The following is a 19,689-nucleotide window of genomic DNA, read 5'->3' as shown; positions in this document are numbered from 1 at the left end:
AATTTGGAATTGTTTTGCTTCTCTGTTGGAAAGGTCTCCTATGATTGAAATGCTGGGTGCTCTTATGTTATGCTTAACTAAATGCTATTTCAATTTTTTTTTTTGAAGGAAGGTAGTATTTTAAGCACTTTCCAACCCTTTAATATATGCTTCCTAACCCCCTTATAAGCAAGCAAACAGAGAAAAGTCAGCATTTTGGAACGGTGATTTCAGGATCCTCCGGGGAGGGGAACAGCTAAAACCCAAGGTACACATTTTAGAAACAGCCAAGAGAGAAGCGGCCCAGGTCTACACTGATCTTACGGGTTCCTTCGGAAACGGAAGCCCGAGCATTCTTATTGTTCCAACACAGATATCTCCGATCTGGCTTTCTGTTAATTGTTTTGTTTCTCTGCTCTAATAAAGAATTCTGACAAAGAATAAGGAGGTTTCTTTTTATGTGATGAATGATAGGACATCTAAATTCCTACTTAATGACAATCAATTTACCATATACTCAGGCAAATTAAAATTCCTTTAATTAGTTTTTACAAAGTAAAAGGGTAGCTTCATCCTTTATTTAGATAAAAACCGCCACTGCCTGACTGAACATATTCTCATCAAATGTAGAAGGCAATACGGCTGACCTTCCAAGGACTCTCCCCTATTTTAATTCTTTATTTGCAGATTTTCAAATAACTAATTTGCATAATAACACTGAACTTTTTCCCCACAATCCCTAATTGAAATGTGGTTATGATGAATCTGAAACGTAAGCTCTGGACTCTACAAAGCCAAACAACACAACCCCTGCAGAAGATGGAACACGTTTCTTGTACTTTTGGGTGTGGTAATGAACTCCATGGAAAGCAGCGCAAGCCGGGACCCCGCGTAACCCAGCTGGGTTTGTTCGTGGCCACAAGAGGATGGAGGCTGTAGATTTCGCCCTGTGTGAACCAACCGCCCTCTCTCCACTCCAGACCCGAAGGCTGCCTTACTCACCATCACTAGAGACCTGACCAGGGTACACCTGTGTCACAGAAGAACCCAAACAGACTGTAGATGAGAAAGCACAGCCACCAGAGAAACGAACCAACCAACCAAGCCCTGGCATATGCCCTACTCAAAGCCATGCGGTTGTCATAGTCAAAGGGCAGTGGCCTCCATTGATATACACCTCGTACGATGTTTCGCATTCACTTCTTGGCACCTGGCAAATGGAACTGGAAGAGTGTGAATAAATAAGAACTCTCAGATGTTCTGAACCGTGATACTCACAGGCTCATTTGTCTCTATGTCTAGATAAGTGACCCAAAGACATCACCATAAGCCTTGAGGGATCCAAAACTAAGTGATGTAAAAAGCATCAAAGGATGCCATTATCTTCTACAGTTATGTACTAAAAATAGCTCTTTCTGATTAGGAAATGCTTTTCAGTTTTCCTCGATTAAAGGTCGTAGTGAAATATAATTGTTATTGTAAGGAAAACATATGAGGCAAAATAAACCCATGGAAAAAATGTAAAAACTAAGTCTAGGGTTTTTAAAAAAAATTATATTTTTTTAATTTTTAATTTTTTAAAATTGATTTTTTTTTAGGGATGCCTGGGTGGCTCAGTCGGTCGAGCGTCCAACTCGTGATTTCAGCTCAGGTCATGATCTCGGGGTCCTGGGATCAGGCCCCATATTGGGCCCCCTGCTCAGCGGGGAGTCTGCTTGAGATTCCCTTTCTCCTTCCCCCTCTACCCCCCTCCCCACTCGCATGTGCTCTCTCTTTCTCTCTCTAAAATAAATAGATAAATCTCTGACAAAAAATAAGAATAAAATAAAGACTAAGTTTTAAAGCCTAAAATCTAGAAAACCTCAAGGAGTGACTGGGTGAGTACATCCACATCATCAAACACATCTCTTTTTTGTTATCAGGACAATCAGGGCAGGAGAGCTTTTTTACACCTGCCAAATGACAATCGTCTGCATCTTCCAGTTTGTTGGTCTCGTAGAGCTCTATAAGGAATCTCAGGATGGCCAAATATGTGGAAGCTTCTTAGAAAACCGGGCAGAGCAAAGCACCAATTATTCTTCCTCCCTCCCTGGTTTCAAAAGTTAGACAACCACCTAACCTGTGCATCCATCTCTACAACCCACGAGTCAGCATCCACCACCACCAGGCTACAGGAAAGAGCCCCCTCACTTACTGTCCATGGCATGAAGATACTCCATGTGGATGGCCCCAGCGCCGGCGGTGGCAGCGGAGGGAATGATGTCTGCGTAGGGGCTGCGCTGGCCAGCCAGCAGAGCCATCTGATGATAGTATTCCGCTGGGCTGACCCCAGCATGGGGGGCTAGGAGAGGAGACAAGGAGAGTACGGTGACTGCTTGAGAAAGGTCAATGCGAAACTTTTCTCGAGACTTCCCAAAGCCATCTGCCCCGTGGCCCACGTCAAGATGCCCTTTTTATGGCTCATTCTAGGTTAAAAGCTTCTTTAACTCAAACTGTGCTTTCACTGAAGTCTACAAGGTATCTTTCACTTGAAAATAAAACCAAAGAAAAAGAAGAGAAAAAGTAAGATACATCATACAGTTTTTGAGGTTTAAAGACGCAACGAAGAATTCCAAATGATTCAAGCATATTTACGTTCTCCTTCTCACGTGTGCCCCTTCCAAATTCAATCACTCTGACATGAAATCACTGTGTGTTCACATATCTTACAGGGGTAGACAACTGAGACCCCTGTGCTATCTTCCCGGACACACTTAAAATCCTTCCCTCAGCCTCCGGCAGGAGCATCTGAGTCGGCTCTCACAACCTGGAGGGCTCAGGGACTACGAATGGAAAAGCCAGCATGGTTTTAATAATGCAGGACCGGGTGATAAGCTGCAATTTGGGGTTCCATAATTTTAAAGCTCCTTTCTCCCTTTTTTTTTTCATTACAAAATCAGAAAGGAAATACACCTATCATTCTGGTGCAATTTACTGGCAAGAGTCAGCTCTGCGAGAGTGGGATAATAATCTGTTTCCACTGCCAATCTATGTGCAAAAGCAGCAAGATACTGTGGCAGTTCTAAGGGTGGTCTCCAGATCCTCCAAGATCTGGATGCAAATCCCAGCTCCTCCTCTTTCCGCTCCCAACAGTTTGCCGGTGGCAATGAATGTGACGGCGCTCGGCACACAGCATTCCATCAGTAAAAGTTAGTTTAACAATTATCATGTAGAAATATGGGTAATCTAACAATAGGTCTGTGTATGTTTTACACGTGTTCACATGCTTCTTATACATGATAAAAATATAGAGATAGAGATGCACACGAACCTCTTAGCCTACGTGTGAGAGCCATCGGGACTTGACTTTATTTGATTATTAGTTAAGATTCTTAAAAGTCAGGAAGAGGAAGGCACAGCAAACCAGTCAAAGAATGCTTTGTTCATACTCATCATCAAATGCCACAGAAAACAGAAGACAAGGTGCTTTAACTCGAGGTACCACTTTCCACCTGCCCAATGAAATTTCTGCAAGGCAGGCATAGCTCCAAGTCTGCTGTGAGCTGGCCTCCCTGACCTCTCTCTCCCTCTGTTCTCCGGTGTGGTCATTTCCTTCAACTCCCAAGTACTCCATGGAGACGACTCTCCAGTTTTGCCCAGTGTCTCACCAAAACAGGAGAACGGACTCGGGTCTGACTCTCTTACAGTTTCATTTTTTTTAAACGTGAATCTTGTCCAAATGGCACAACGTATTCCTTAGGTACCTCATAACTGTGTCCGCTGCACTGACTCAGAAAGAGGTGAGCTATTGGGGCAGTGCAGCTGCTCTTGGAAATACAACTGAGTAGATTTACTAAGAACTTTCATACAGCCTCCGACCTCTCCCCACCACGCATGGCCAGCCCCAGGAAGGGGCTCCAGGGAGGATGTGGGCAGCGCAGGTCCCACGGATAGGAGAGACTGGTGGTGCCCTGAGCTCTGACACAAGCCCCTGTGACTTGTGGGTGTCTCTTAAGAGAACTCATAACCTGCTATTTCTTTTTAAAAATATTTTATTTATTCATTCATGAGAGACACATTGAGAGAGAGAGAGGCAGAGACACAGGCAGAGGGAGAAGCAGGCTCCACGCAAGGAGCCCGACGCGGAACTCGATCCCGGGACCCTGGGATCACGCCCTGAGCTGAAGGCACATGTTCAACCTCTGAGCCCCCAGGCGTCCTGTAACCTGCTATTTCTAATTAATATGGCTTATGCAATACTGGACCTTCATTCAGACTCCAGCAGTCGTGGGCAAGTGTTTGCTGGATGTGTGCAGGAGGTGGCAAATGTTCTTCCTGAATCAAAGGAGTGTTCTATAATTTGACAGTTATGGGACACACAGCTCTCATTAGAGTCTTGTGAAAAGTAATTAATTGGGAAGCTAATAGAACCAACAGGAATTTGACCCCTGAGAGCTTAAAATGAGCATCAAATATAATAAAATTAAAGCCCAAGTTTGTCTCTCTTCCCACTCCATCCCTCTTTCAGTTCTCACTGGGCACAGTCAAGGTCGGAGGGCACGTGCAACAGATCTGGACTCTCATGTTCTCTAAGACTTGCTACTCAGAGCGGGGTCCACGGACCAACGCGCTGACCTCACCTGGGAGCTTTCCAGCCTGCAGAATCCCAGCGTCCCCCCAGACCCACCCCACCCCGAATCACATCTCGTCATCATTCCCAGGTGGTCCATGCACACCGTGGAACTTGACAAATGTGAGTCTAATGGACACATCAGTACAAACGTGCCTCTCAGACGTGCAGGACAGAACAGTGTTGGTTGGAAGGTGAGCAACCTGGCTGGTTACACACGCATGTGATGTGAACAGCACCCGGGCCCCCACAAGAGGATGAAGAGCCGCAGAACGACACTGTGGCTGGGAGCAAGGTGTCTGCAGCCAGTGAGTCCCACCCCTGCCACTTGAGAGCCAATGGGCCATGGTGCAAGTGACTTAGTCCCTCAGCTCATTGCTCTCCTCCCCTGATAATGGAGACAATGACCCCACCCTCAGGGACGTCCCCTCATGCCGAAGTGAAGCAGGCTCTGAAAGCCCTTAGCATGGGGGCACCCAGTGGCTCAGCTGGTTAAGCGTCTGCCTTCGGCTCAGGCATGATCCCGGGGTCCTGGGACTGAGCCCCACATCGGGCTTCCTGCTCGGCGGCAAGTCTGCTTCTCCCTCTGCCCCTCACATTCTCTCTCATTCCCTCATTCTCAAATAAATAAATAAAACCTTAAAAAAAAAAAAGGCAAGCACTTAGCACAGCATCTGGCACATGGGAAACACCCAGCAAACATCAGAGCTGCTGCACAGCACATTCCAGGTGGGGCCAAGGTGGAAGAAGAAGGAGCTAGAAGGAAATGGTGGGGAAGGACTTACCATCTGTGGGGCTGAGCCCCCGAGCTGCCGAGATCATGGAGAGGGACGGGCTGTGTAGGGACCGGATGTAGTCCATGTAGGGGTTGATGTAGGGGTGCGGAGGGCTGAAGGGGGGCTCAGAGGCTGCGGCGGGGTTCCGGTGTGGGGAGATCCTGATGAAGGGCAGGTCCGAATACGTTGGGCTACTGGATAAAGCAGAAGGCCTGGGTGAAAGAGAAAACCAGACACAAGAGGTGTGGGTGAGACAAATTCTCCACGGGCAGAGGCTGTTTTCTGCAAAGGAAAATAAGAATGAGGTTAAGTGAACTCGAAGGGTCCTGGGTAAAAGATACCAGGCGTCGATGTTTCTGATGACCTTAAAGTCATGGCGACAATGCAGGTAGGACGGTACTACACAGTGATCTGGGCAAAGGAAATGAACCTCTGAGATAGCTGACGGCACTCAGAATACAGGAAAATAAAGGTTGGCCTTGGGCTTTCCTTGGGACGAAAAATTCTAGCTGAAAAGGCATCTGATGTTAAGTTGTGCTGCGATGGTATCTTCCACTTGACCTGAACATTTAGATTCACCCCTGGAAACTTACCTCTCACCATCATGGTGTTGCGCTAATAGAAAGAAAGAAAGAGAGAGAAAGAGAGAAAGAGAGAGAGAAGAAAAAAGAAAGAAAGAAAGAAAGAAAGAAAGAAAAAATTGCAAATGCGTGTGGTCATGCACACAGCGGAGCTGCCCAAAAATTAAGGATGCCAACTGTAAAAGTCGGTAAGAAATGAGAAATCAGACACTATTTCTTGGACTTTTCCTGCCAGGGGTTTGTGGTTTGGAGGACAGCCCGTTTCACAGATCCAGGCTTCACCTTTTGGAAGACAAGCCCTCCTCTGTGAGCCAGCACCGAGCCCACCCGTCCTGCGACACTCAGCTTTCAAGTGGCACCCTGATTAGCCACGTCCAGGAATTCAGTGCTCCCGGGGCTACAAAGTTGGAAATTGAATGGGGGGGGGGGCGGTTTGATGGGGCTTGTGCCTTGGTTATGATGAGCTGATGAAGAAAAATTCTAAAACACACCTTGCTGCCACCCATAGCCTGGATGGCTCCTGGGGACTCCTTCCCTGGGGACAGCGGTTGGTTTCTGGAACAGCCGGTTGGCGTACCCAGCTTCCCCCCATCCCACCCCCCACACACCCCAATCACCACCACCACCACCTTGTTTCTTCTCTAATAGAAAATGTTTTGTGTGGCTAATCCAGTGAACTGGCTACGACAGGCTGGAGGCCTGTGCTCTCCGCTTCCTTGCTCACAGAGGCCAGAAAAAAGAGGAGGCCGCGAGAGAGACAGATCCCCTGAGCACTGCAAATTCCTCTTAGGCCACTGGCTTTAGGCACGACATGAAAGGGAGGGGACGAAGACGTTCTCATCACGCCTCCTGAAGCAGAGGCGCACGGGCCGGCCCCCCCCACCCCGTCAGGACCCAATCTTGGGAGAAGCCAGCTCCCCAAGTGCACAGCGCAGCCACTGCAGGAAATGGGGCCGCAGATCAGATCACACACTTTCTCTCAGTGGAAAATAAGGGGTTGAAATATGGGGGGTGGAGGGGGGTAGGACGTTCACCTGCTCTTTCGTCCTCTTTTTCACTCTGAGCTTAAAAAAACAAAAAGTGAGGCTTTTTTTTTAAGATTTTATTTATTTATTCATGAGACACACACACACACAGAGAGAGAGAGAGAGAGGCAGAGACACAGGCCGAGGGAGAAGCAGGCTCCACGTAGGGAGCCCAAGGTGGGACGCGATCCCAGGTCTCCAGGACTGCACCGTGGGCCGAAGGCAGGCACTCAACCGCTGAGCCACCCAGGGATCCCCAAAGTGAGGCTTTTTATTTGCTAATCAGATGCCACCTTTGTTGAAGTAAAATTTTAAAATGCCGAGTTTTCTAAATTTCCATGCGGGCACAGTGAGAACTCCGCCACCTAAGAACAGCTGTTTCTTTTTTCAAAGCCTTCACTTGAGGCTTTCCATACCCACCCAGAAATTAGTAAAAATTACTTGCTGCTTACATCGAAATCGGCACAGCCGGTCAGGTCGGCTTACCCTACCTCGGCTCTTTATGACAAGCCAAGTTAGCTCGGTCTGGTTGCTGAGATCCCGAGTTCCACTTAGACACGCTGCTACTGTAGAGCAGGGGGATGCTCCAGTTCCTTAACTCACGTTCTACTGAAAAGGAAAATCCACTTTTCCAGCCCCATTCAAAAGTAATTACTATGGGGACTATGGGGACTATGAGCGTCTGCCGTGGGCCTGGGCATGATCCCGGGGATGGTGGGATCGAGTCCCACATCGGGCTCCCTGCACGGAGCCTGCTTCTCCCTCTGCCTGTGTCTCTGCCTCTCTCTGTGTGTGTCTCTCATGAATAAATAAATAAAATCTTAATAAAAAAGTAATTACTGCAAATACAAACTTATCTGTAGATTTATGATGAGAGATCAGCACAGCAGAAAGGTGGAAAAGCGGACACTTCCAGAAATCTATGAGATGCTAGCTCTCCTAGACAAGCTCATCTCATGATCCACAACAGTACGGACTACAGACCAGTGAGCGCAGTGGCATATCTTACTGGTTTTTTTTCCTTTTAGACAAAAATCATAACCTGTAATTTTTCTGAAATCCAGAATTGATAAGGGTAGTAAGAATACTCCTAGAAGCCTAGCTTCCATTTGAAGAATCATGCATGGGGTGGAGGGCGGGGGGGATCAGCATCCAGAACAACATGAAAATTATGGAGGTGGGACCGGGCAGTCACCAATCCCAAAGACACAAGGGAGCCAGGAGCCAGGAGCCAGGAGAGGCTTCCCAGGATGTCTGACATCTGCACCTGCCCTCACCCACTTGATCCACTCCCATGAACGTAACTGTTACAGGAGCAGCCACGAGTGAGGAATCGACCTGGTCGCAGTGTCCCTGCAGGACACCAGGGCCCCACCCTCCCTTGACGCTCCTGTAAGGAGCCATAGCAAGGAAGAGGGCTGGTTCTTTGTGGAGGTGAAGTCCGACCTTCACCCACTATGGTGAAGGTCACATTCATGCACGCCCCTCCCAGGACATGATGCTGAGGGGACAGGGGGTTACCGATTTGCAAACGATGGGATAAGACATGCCTCCAGACAGGAATGGAAATAAGAAAGCTGTAAGCTGATTCCCCGAAAGTCACAAAGCATCTAGTACTCCAAGGCCAGCCGTCCCCAGGGGACAAATAGGAAAATGCTTAGTAAGGGTCACCCAGCGAGTGGGCCACCAGAAGTCCTGGGGACAAGGGAGTCCGACCCCCACAGCAGTGGTACCCCGGGAGGGTGGGGAGCTAGCTATGTGACCTCACATGCGAGGCCCAGCCTCTTTTACTCTTTATGGTACAATGGGGAGGATTCCGACCTCCTGGGAGGCCTGGCAAGTTCATCTAAGTAGAGCCTCGTGTACTGAGCCTGGCATCAAATAAAGGCTCAAGGCATGCACACATACAGATTATGCTCCACTCCTAATACAGACACACACATCCAGACGTGTGCACGTGTGTATGCACACACACATATAAATACACCCCAGACATACACGTACACACAAATAGACACGCGTGCACGTTAGGGATGGCAAACACAGCAGACTAGGAGGTTTTCCTACACTGAAATACTGGAACCCTCTTTTCAAAGCATACCGTGTGGCACAACCATTCCTGTCTGCTCTGTTCCCCGACCCCACTGTGCCTTGGAAACACCTCCTTGGATTTCCACGTAAAATCATAGAACCACACGAGGTGGTTAAAACACAAACTCAGCAATCAAGTGCAAGAGGTTTGAAAAACCTGGATGTGAATTTAGCTTGGCACTGACTGTCACTCCAGATAAGCTGCCTTATACACCCAATGGCAACAATAGCTCCCTCTCGGGGCTGCCACCACCGCGAGGTGCACTGGGCACTCAGTAAAAGGTGGTGCTAGTTGAGGGTCTTGGTGGCTGTCAGACCATCCACCAGGGGCTCCCGGGTGGCTCAATCAGGTGAGCGTCTGCCTTTGGCTCAGGTCATGATCCCAGGGTCCTGGGGTCGAGCCCCGCATCAGGTTCCCTGCTCAGCGAGGAGTCTGCTTCTCCGTCTCCCTCTGCCTCTCCCTCTGCTTGTGCGCTCTCTCTCTTAAAAAAAAAAAAAAAAATCCAAAAAAACTTCTTTGTGTGCATGACTCTAAACTCGGCAAAGAAAAGTCCACATGGCAAGACTTTTGGAGGCTCGTTTCTAATTTTCTTGCTGTTCCAAATTCTTGGCAGCTAGATCATCTATCAGTTAGTTAGTTTTAAGCAGTGAAGCATATCTGAGAGGGCAGGGCAGGTGCTAAACGAAACAGGTGGATGTGTTCACTGTCGTATGGAAGCGCCACGGAAGATTATGATCAGAGGGTCAGATTCTGTTGGAGGAGGAGGAGCTGAGAAGTGTGGAAAAGGCACCCACAAAATCTTCCACACAAATGACATATATTATTTCGCAAACGATCATAAACTTGACCTGGTCAAGATCTGCCAAGCTCGCTAAAGATCTTCACTGAGGAGTACAGTGAAGCACCACCAGGGAGAGAAATCCCAGGTGTCCCTTCCTTGGTTTGCAGATTTAGTAGATACACAGGGATGGAACTGAAGACTGCGGTTGGCTCCTGTGCCCTTCTCTGCTTGCTCCTGGCCTTGGAGCCATGCGTGGCTTAGTCACTGAAGGTGGCACAGACCATGGAGAGAAAAACCAAAACAGGAAACATTCTGGGAAGAACCCTGACCCCCAGAACCGCATGGAGAACAGAGATTCCGTGCTGGTTATGTTGTAGCCAAAGGGCATAGAGATATGCCTGTGACCCTCTAAACTAAATCATACAAACTACTGTCTGGGAATAAATAAATAAATAAATAAACAAATAAATAAATAAATAATAAATAAATAAATAACAAAACAAAAAAAAAAAAACCCTACTGTCTGGGAACCAGATGCCCCAACTTCAGAGGGCTGTCAGGACCCAACAGAGGGGAGCCCTGACGTCCCATGACCTCTGCAGGCTGGCTCGTGTGTGCAGGGCCCGGCGCACCCCCTCAGGGAGGACGTCCCCTGTGCCACTTGCCCCCATCTACTCTTCCGAGGCCACGAGGACCCAGGGAGCGGCTGTCAGCGTGGCTCCCTATCGCCCGGCAGAGAAATGCAGCATACCCTCGGGCAAGAAGGAAGGTGGGGATCATCTTGGTGTTCTCCCAAAAGACAAATACAGCAATATAAAAAGTTGTGTTTGGGGAGCTAATTTGACTTCAGATTATTATTATTATTTTGACAAAGTCCTGCCAGTATATTACGGTGAAAAAAGAAAAAAGTAGAGGATTCTTATTCGAGCATTTTTCTAAACAGTATCCTATGATAACCTTAAAAAACAAAAGCACATAGTGCAGAGAATAACTGGACTTCTTAGTTAGAATGAAATATCATTATATAATCTGATTTGTTACTGCCTTTTCATCTATCTTATTGGGTTACTAAAACGCCAAGATTAAAATCACAGTATTTAATCACCTGCATTACCCATTATGAGAGCATTAAACCAGGTTTATACGCTGGATGATTACAATCACACTTGCGTTGCCTGGGACACTGGAAAAGTACACGTGCTCCTTGCACCTTCACATGAGGGCTCGAACTATCAGAAGACTGAGATGTTGGGGTTTTTATTACGTAACAAGTTTATTTTTTGTTTAATTCTGTTCTTCGTATAACAAGTAGATACTCTTCATATTCAGGAAGTGGTCTAACAGAGAACAAAGGGGAGTTATCCCTTATAATGTATTTTTCACCAACTATTTAATTATTCAATAAGCACAATTTTAATAAATCACAACGTATAATAAAAATTAGCTTTCCATCCAGGGAGGGAAACAAATAACAGAAACGTCCACAGCTAATACGCCAGGCACAGCCAGAAATTTGCACGATCGTGGACTTCATCTCCTCCTCCGTTCAAGGGCGAGCTTCCAGATAACCTGTGCCCCAGAAGCATCCTGCAACCCTGAAACGTGCAGGTGGTTGTACTGGTCACTTTCCATTTGCCAGCCTCACCCCTGCAACCACTGCATGCCCAGGAAGGCTGGGCCGCAGGGCCTGACGTGGAGGGCCCACTCTCCCCCTCTGGACTCCACTAATGAGATGCACGGGCAGGAGCTAAGGCGGAGGGAAGAGTCAAGGTGTTTATTCCACTTACTCCCTCTCGCTGGCTGGAGCTGTGCTGGTGGCATTTCAATGCCCACGGCCACGGCTCTGGAAGCGTGAGCCCTTCCTAGGATCTAGCCTTCGCTGAATCACTCTTCCCTCCCTACGCACCTTCAGATGAGGGGTGGTAACCGCTTCCAACTTGGGCTAGTCCTGGGGGCTTTTATGGTCACTTTGGGGTTCTTTAGCCTTGCCCACCCCCATGTAACACATGCTCCATTAAACTGCCACAGCCCTGCCGATAAGATGGTTTCATTGCACATCCTAGTGTCATCATCTTTACAGCTAAAGAGTATTTCCCCCAAATGTGTAACTGGCTCCAGCCTTGTGCAAACTTACCATGTTGGATTTTAGGGTTTAAAAACTACATGTGGGGTTCCCCACCTGGGTTGCTCAGTGGTTTGAGCATCTGCCTTTGGCTCAGGTCATGATTTCCAGGTCCTGGGATTGAGCCCTCATTGGGCTCCCTGCTCAGCAGAGGAGTCTACTTCTCTCTCTCTCTCTCTCTCTCTCCCTCGGCCCCTCCCTACCGCTTGTTCTCTAAGTCAATAAATAAAATCTTAAGAAAAATAACTACACTGATGAATATTCCAGTATGTTCATTTGATATACATTTTATGGAAAATCCACTTACTTAGGATTCCCGTTTGATTTCAGAACTTGGAGGAAGTTCAGCAAACATACTATCTGATCATTTAGTCTTTGCTTTCAAAGAGTTCATAGCCAAATAGGATGAAAGGCATACACACGTGAGTATCTCTAAGAGCAAATGCTTTCTCAAGAATCAGAAGGCACCAACGGGAGGCTTCCAGGATGCATGGTGGTCACAAAGAATATGGAATGTGAATGGGACTGCAAAATGTATATATGATTTGAATAGAAGTGGCCACTGAAGAGGAAGGTTAGAATATTGCTAATCATACACATTAATGCTAGGGTGCTGAGTATTATCCTATATATATATATATATATATATATATATATATATATATATATATATTTTAAGATTTTATTTATTTATCTATTCATGAGAGAAACAGAAGGAAGCAGAGACACAGACAGAGGGAGACGCAGGCTCCCTGTAGGGAGCCCGATGCGGGACTTGATCCCAGGACCCCAGGATCACGCCCTGTGCCAAAGGCAGGTGCTCAACCGCTGAGCCACCCAGGTGTCCCTCTTAAATATAAAATTTAAGAGTTATAGTTCATTTCTTTAACATAACACAAGAGAAATACTTGTGTTTTTGGTAACTCATCATTTCAAAGGATTTTTAAGAATGACTTTCTTATTTTTATTTTCTACTTATGTCTGAGTATAAAAGGAGTAAGCATCCATAAATGGAAACGTTGAGATTATTGTGAAGGAACAGTAAAAAACAGTTATTCCTTATGTCCCAAGCTATTTGGGTTGAACCAATGTCAATATTTCAACATAATTAGTATGAGCATTTTGGGGGGCACTATGCACGTCTTACATAGTCAAATAAATTCATATATTTGAATTATATTTCTCCCTCAATATTAAAATATTTCTCTAATATCATTTAAGAGACTCTACACAAACATCCCCAGTAAGTGCAATGTAGATGAAAACCATCATTAGCGATCACTAACCATCCACAGAATGTCTAAAATTGCAAAAAGGGGCAGTGCCAAGTGTTGATGAGGATTTGGAGCAACAGGAACTCTCCAACAATGTGAGTGTGAGCCAGCGCAACCCCTTTGGAAAACAATTGGGCATTATGAACTCACATGAATGCACACCCTATGGTCCAGGCATTCCTTTCCTTGGTGTAGCCACAATAGTCGTATACACACATGAGCTACAATCTACTAGACTATTCAGAGCAGTGTTATTCACTCATGTTAAAATTGGAACCGACCAAGCATCTATCAACAGTAGAATGGAGGGGGGGCACCCAGCTGGCTCAGTTGGTAGAGCGTGCAACTCTTGATCTCAGGGCTGTGACTTCAAGCCCCATGCTGGGTGCAGAGCTTACTTAAAAAAACAGAATCTTAAAACAAACGAATAGTGGAATGGGTAAATGATTCATACAACAAAATAGTGAACAGCTATGAAAATGAACATGGGTGGCTCAGAAGTTGAGCGTCTGCCTTCAGCTCAGGGTGTGATCTCGGGGTCCCGGGATCGAGTCCCACATTGGGCTCCCCATAGGGAGCCTGCTTCTCCCTCCGCCTGTGTCTCTGCCTCTCTCTCTGTGTCTCTCATGAATAAATCTTTAAAAAAAAAAAAAGAAAGAAAAAAGAAAATGAACAAACTGCACTGTGAACAAAGTACAAAATCTCATAATGTTGAGCGGAAGAAGCCTGGCACAAAAAGAGGATAATACACTGTATGATCCCATTTATGTAAAGGTCAATAACAGACAGATCTAAATGTTAGCTTTAGGATAGTCAGGATAATGTTTATCCTGGTGAGGTGGATAAGTGTATAAGGAGGGCTTCTAGGGCACTGGTGTTTTTCTAGACTTGGTTAGTAGTTAGAGGTTTTCACTCTGCGATAACTCATTATACTTCATTGAGCTATATGTGTACGTTTTGTGTACTTTTCTGTTTGTGTCCTATTACTACCATTTTTTTTAAAAAAAGGATACACACATTTATATGTGTCAAATATATCAACATTTTTCACAGTGGCTTCAACCATTTCCATTAAATTCAGATAATCGAAGAGATATACACGTGTATTTTTCAAAATTTGCAAATCATTGATGCTTAAAAATACCATAAATAAAAATATATATACTGCTGTTAAGCAGACAGTGTAGTTGACACATTAGTGTAAACGATGAGAGATGGGCTTCCGTAACGTTAATTCTGGGGGAAGAAAGGCCCTGCTAAGCCAACCAGAGGGAGAGACCAAGGGAATATCTCCAATCCCTGTCAGTCATCTCCTTCGGCAGCCAAAACTATGTTCTACAGGTATCACGTGAATAATGCAACGGTTTGTGGTTAACTTTGATCTTATTCCCTCCTGGGAAGACTGCAAAAAAAATAATTTGACAAAATTCACCTCCGTTCTGTACTATAAACATAATTTTTACTAACAGATCGAGATCTCATGGTCAGGAAAATCGTCAAAGAATTTAAAGTAACTACAATAACAAGAGTTCTTAACAGACATATCATTGGTTCAAGTAAACACCTGGAGCTAAACGACCACGTCCCACAGTATGAGTCTTCGTTGGGTCCCAACTCTTGGAAAAAGACACCCAGTGAGTGTCTGTAACAGTTTACAAACAAGGGCAGAAGAGAGAGAGCCAGGCTGGAGGCAGGATCTGATCCAAATGGCAGCTGACAAACCAGTTCCTAAATAACCTGTCATCAGTTTTGAATAATTCAGTTCCATGAATGCAGAGTGTATTTACTTCTTTTTTAAAGATTTATTTATTTATTTACTTACTTATTTATTTATTCATGAGAGACACAGAGAGAGAGGGGCAGAGATGCAGGCAGAGGGAGAAGCAGGCTCCCTGCAGGGAGCCCGATGCGGGACTCGATCTCGGGACCCCGGGGTCACGCCCTGAACCAAAGGCAGACGCTCAACTGCGGAGTCACCCGGGCATCCCTGCAGAGTGTATTTAAATTATTATTTTTAGCAGCCTCTTTCGTTGCCCTAAAAGACTCCAAATATTCCATACAAAGGTGTACTTCTTTTTCCAACGTGTAATAAATACAAAAAGCCATCTTCTTTATCTTCTTCCCCCAATTACTCTACAGTTTGTGAGAATAATAAAACCATTTTAAAAATTAAGTTATGTGGGTTTTGAATTAATACAATGTATAATGTTACATTTTAATATGTAACGTGCGTGTTATATGTTACTACGTTATTTATGATAGAATTAATGCAAATATAAGGACTAACTGTTAAAAGAACTAGTATGTTGTATTTTCTTTCACAAAGTCCACAGAGATACGGCTTTGATGAGAAAACCACTCTGGCTCCCCCGTGCACAGGTTCAGGTGTCCAGCTGTGATTCTTTTCCTGACCTGACGCCTGGCAGATGGAGGGACGGAGAGCTGTTCTCAGCGGTCAGCCTCTGGAGCATTTAATGGGGCCCTGTTTTCTAGAAAGCTTCCCACTGGTTTGTGGTGACACAGCAAATGACACTGTCTTTTTCTCCACCTTCCCTAACACAACAGGTTGTCCCTTTGAACAGTCAGGATGTTCTCTCTTTCTCCATGGGGCAAGCCACGGGGGCGGGAGGCCAGTCCAGCCAGGCCCAGCCAGGGCTCCAGGGGCCCTCCCGTCTCACTGCTCCCCCCCGCCCCCACCCCACACACCGGGCCCTTTCTCTCCCTGAAGCAGGTCCATGTCACCAGGCCCAAGACAGGTGTGACGCTGGGTGAAGATCTTTAAAAGTCTGCTTTGCTCCAAGCTCTTCAGGCCTGGATGGAAGCAAAGCCGTGCTGTAGTGTTCAACTGTCAGCAAGAAGGTATGCATGGAGCTTCGAGCCTGGCTCTGTCCCATGGGAAGGTCTCAGGAAATGCTGGTGCTGACGACCAACACGTTCCTGGCTGCTGCTGTCAGTACTAGAGCTCTGGGTTGGGTAAGGCCAAAGTCACCCAGCTTCTGTGGCCTCCTCGTGTCCTGACTCCCTAGCACCCCAAAGGACGGGAGCTGTTCCGCAGCCAGGGTGAGCCAATGACCTGACACCCCAGATGTCATTTAGAAGCACCCCATGTCACCTCTCGTGGCACAGCAAAGAAACTACTGACTTGACTTGACCTTAGTAAAATGAACAGGGTTTCTCCTCTCTAGAAAGTAAACTCAAGGGCATGGTTATTCTTGGTTTTAGTTCAAAAATTCATTGCTATGAGAAAAGAAAAAAAGAGGGGGCGGGAGCGGGCGGTGGACAAAAATCTCAAAGTCTGATTTCTCTGACATTCCTGCCAATTTTCCATTCATTCTAACAGATCTTATTTTTTTGGAATCTAATGAATTACCAATTTTATCCAAAAGCAGCATTCAAAGGGGCAAAATAGTGTTCTTTTCCAAAAAGAAAACACACAGCAGAATAGAAAGAAACTGGGACACAATAGTGTGGGTGACTTGGCACAGGCCTAAGTCCCGTGAACTAAGTATCCAGAAAAACCCCGGGCCACGTGGCATTTGTTCACTGCTGTTAGGTTTTCAGATAATGTAGAGTCCTATCAACCATCATACATTCTTTGGGACGGACTTTTGGATCTGAACCGTGATACCCACCAGGTATAAAGAGAAAGGACCAGAAAAAAAAAAAATTCAATTTGAACTGAAACTCAATTAGAACACAAGAAATTCAATTAGAACTGCTGGATTTAACCAACTCAACAAACAAGTGTCTGTGGCTTTTATGTCATTTACTTGGAAATTTGAACAATTTACAGTAAAGAGGCATTTCATGAATCTTGAGAGCCCGAAGCCAGGATCTGTTATTGAAGTGAGAGGTCACCCAGCAGGAGGCTTCAGATACTGGGTGGAAATAACTAGAAACAGGAAGTTAGCTTCCAACAGTTTTAATCCTTGCTTCATGTTCGGTCCTCTTGCAGGTGGTGTGGGGGAGATTTCTACCCAAGACAAGGGAGCATCTGGAATTCTGAGCCAAGAAGAGGATGAGGCTTCTGTTTTAATTTCTACTTTAATGGGTTACTTCAAGAACCAGCTAGAAGATCCTTCCTCTGGCACGCTGAGCTTAGTTAGGTTTGCCTTCCACTAGCCGCTGTGGGCTTTTTCCATGTTGCATCACCATCACAGTCCTCAAAATTATTATTATTACTATTAACCACTGACTAGTGTCTTCTCAGGGTTGTTTCTTATGCTCACTGACTCATACTCTCCATCGCTCCTTAAGTTATCCCTATTTTAAGGGATCGTAGGGACGTCCAACAAGGGGCCATTATTAATAATCTAAATGGCTCTCCTCCAGAACAACATCCCCGAGATTTGCTAGGGCCCTCTGGCCCAGTAAAGGTAAAATAGTGGGCCCTTTTAGTTTGGCAGGCTATTTAGACTTCACTGGCAACAGACCCTGTAGGACTCAACTGTGTGCTACGAGTCTCAATATTCCGGAAGTTTGACCCCTGGGAAGGTATCAAACTTTTCAAAAAGAAATTAAATAAGGCAAAGGAGTATATCTAATGAACCAGGGAACAATTTGTCTACGTCACTCACAGGAAGGAAGCATTAACGCCCATGTAAGGAGATAAGAAGTTCCCAGGATTCTGGTTCTCCTGGCTCCAGAGCACTTTGTCCCAGGCACACGGAGGAACATCATGGAAAAACAGACACAGAGCCTGGTGCCTGGGTAAGGACCCAAGAGGTCTGCGACTGCATCCCTGTCTTCACAGTGAAAACGGAGTGAAGTGAACCGAAATGTTGAAAGGACAGGCTGGAATTACCCGATCATAGTACCCTTGGAGAACCGGCCTAGGGCCACACACGTCCCCCATACGGCTCTTAGGGCTTTCCTTGGCCCACTGGGAAAATGTGAGCCTTGGGCAGAGATGATTTCAATCCCAGCCACCAGGTTTAAAGTCTCTTTGGTCCCACAATCCAAACGTTTCTACGATTTAAATGATTTGTCCCTGCCTGCCATTGATTAGCTCTGACATCTAATGTTATACCGTCTGCCCCTTGAATAAAGTTTTGCTGAAAATTTAGGGACTCTCTAGTTGAGTGTCCCACAAATGAGATCTCATTTTCTTTCCTTCCTCCCCGTCTGGAATGGCATATTCCATCACCACAGCGACTCACGTCCCCCCCGGGCCGCTGTGGACTTCAACTTTGCTATTACTCCCAGGAGAAATGAAAGGGTCTGGTTTTATGCTGATTGGATTTGGAGGGTGATTGATTAGAAAAAAGTGGGACCACGTAGCCAGGCCAAAAGCTCAGAACTGAGCCACAGCTTAGACACTAAAGGAGCTTTTTTACCAGTGAGTTCACAGCTATTAGATATTTTTATATTAACAACACTTCTCCCATCCAGGTTTGTGCATTTTATCTTTATTCTTTCAAATCCTGAAATTGCTTGGATAAGAGGGAGGGCTTATATATTATACACACACAGACACACACACACAGACACACAGACACACACACATTTCTAAGAGCAGCCTGAACTTTTAGGCGAAATTGAAGAGGCTTTGTGTCAAGTACAGCTAAATCCAGCCTTTTCCATATCAAGCCTCTGCTAGAAAATTACTGTGCAGATGATAAGGCAGAAAGATATAATAAAAAGTGACTCTACTCAATTTACACTGCAATATTGGTATGACTGAATATTTTTCATTCAGGGGCCTGATAAAATCGCTAAACTGTATTGCAGATAAATAAAGGAGGCTTCTGTCAAGAATAAACACCATTAATCATGAAGTCTTACCCTCGGAGAGCCTGTGCTATGCATCTGCACAAATACACCAACAGCACCGGCACGCAACACATGCTTCCCTCCTTTATAGGGTTCCAGGCTGAAGCTGTCCTTCCTTGCATTTTGTAGGATTCAGGTAGCAATAGCATTTCCCAAACACTGTCTACATTTTAACTTTATAGCCCCGCAACCAGGTCCATTATTATAACATTTAGGAAAAATCGGCTGTGCTCTTGGGGGGAAAAAAATGAACTTGACAATGAAACAATTTTTTCCTGCTGACTACAGACCTACAGACACAATACGTATGTGCAATCTATGAGATAGACTGTATTTCATCAAAGCGAAGATGCTATTGATCTAAAGACACGATATTATTTTAGGTACCACTAAAAATGACAATACTTAACACTTGCCATTTTTGCTTTCTACTTACTAAAAGGGGGCTTTGAGACTTAGTCCCACATAGGTTTTTATCATGTAGCACTCTAGCACTGGCCCAGCAAGGAAAATATAAGACAAAAGAATTTTATTCGGAGATCCCCGAAACTTCCTCACGAACACCTCTTCACCAACAGCCACGGTGAAACACGACAGATCATGAGACACGCTCCAGTTTCAGAGCTGGGAAAAGGATGCACCAATAGACGTAAGTATGGAAGTATAACCGGTACGTAT

At 45.6% G+C, this 19,689-nt stretch overlaps 1 protein-coding gene across 2 annotated transcripts in view; it reads right to left on the bottom strand.

Annotated features, from left to right (window-relative positions):
- GLI3 (GLI family zinc finger 3) overlaps positions 1-19,689 on the bottom strand; it is a 269,486-nt gene that overhangs the window by 79,955 nt on the left and 169,842 nt on the right. For both annotated transcript variants that reach the window (XM_055301317.1, XM_055301318.1), the window contains exons 5-6: positions 5,374-5,576; positions 2,174-2,320 (exon numbers count right to left, since the gene is read on the bottom strand). In XM_055301317.1, the coding sequence (XP_055157292.1) occupies positions 2,174-2,320; positions 5,374-5,576 (350 nt within the window). The remainder of the gene's footprint in view (positions 1-2,173; positions 2,321-5,373; positions 5,577-19,689) is intronic.

Source organism: Nyctereutes procyonoides, unplaced genomic scaffold (genome assembly GCF_905146905.1).
Source record: "Nyctereutes procyonoides isolate TBG_1078 unplaced genomic scaffold, NYPRO_anot_genome, whole genome shotgun sequence".
Classification (NCBI taxonomy): domain Eukaryota; kingdom Metazoa; phylum Chordata; class Mammalia; order Carnivora; family Canidae; genus Nyctereutes; species Nyctereutes procyonoides.
The sequence above is the reverse complement of the archived record's forward strand: the minus strand, read 5'-3'. Positions and strand labels throughout refer to the sequence as shown.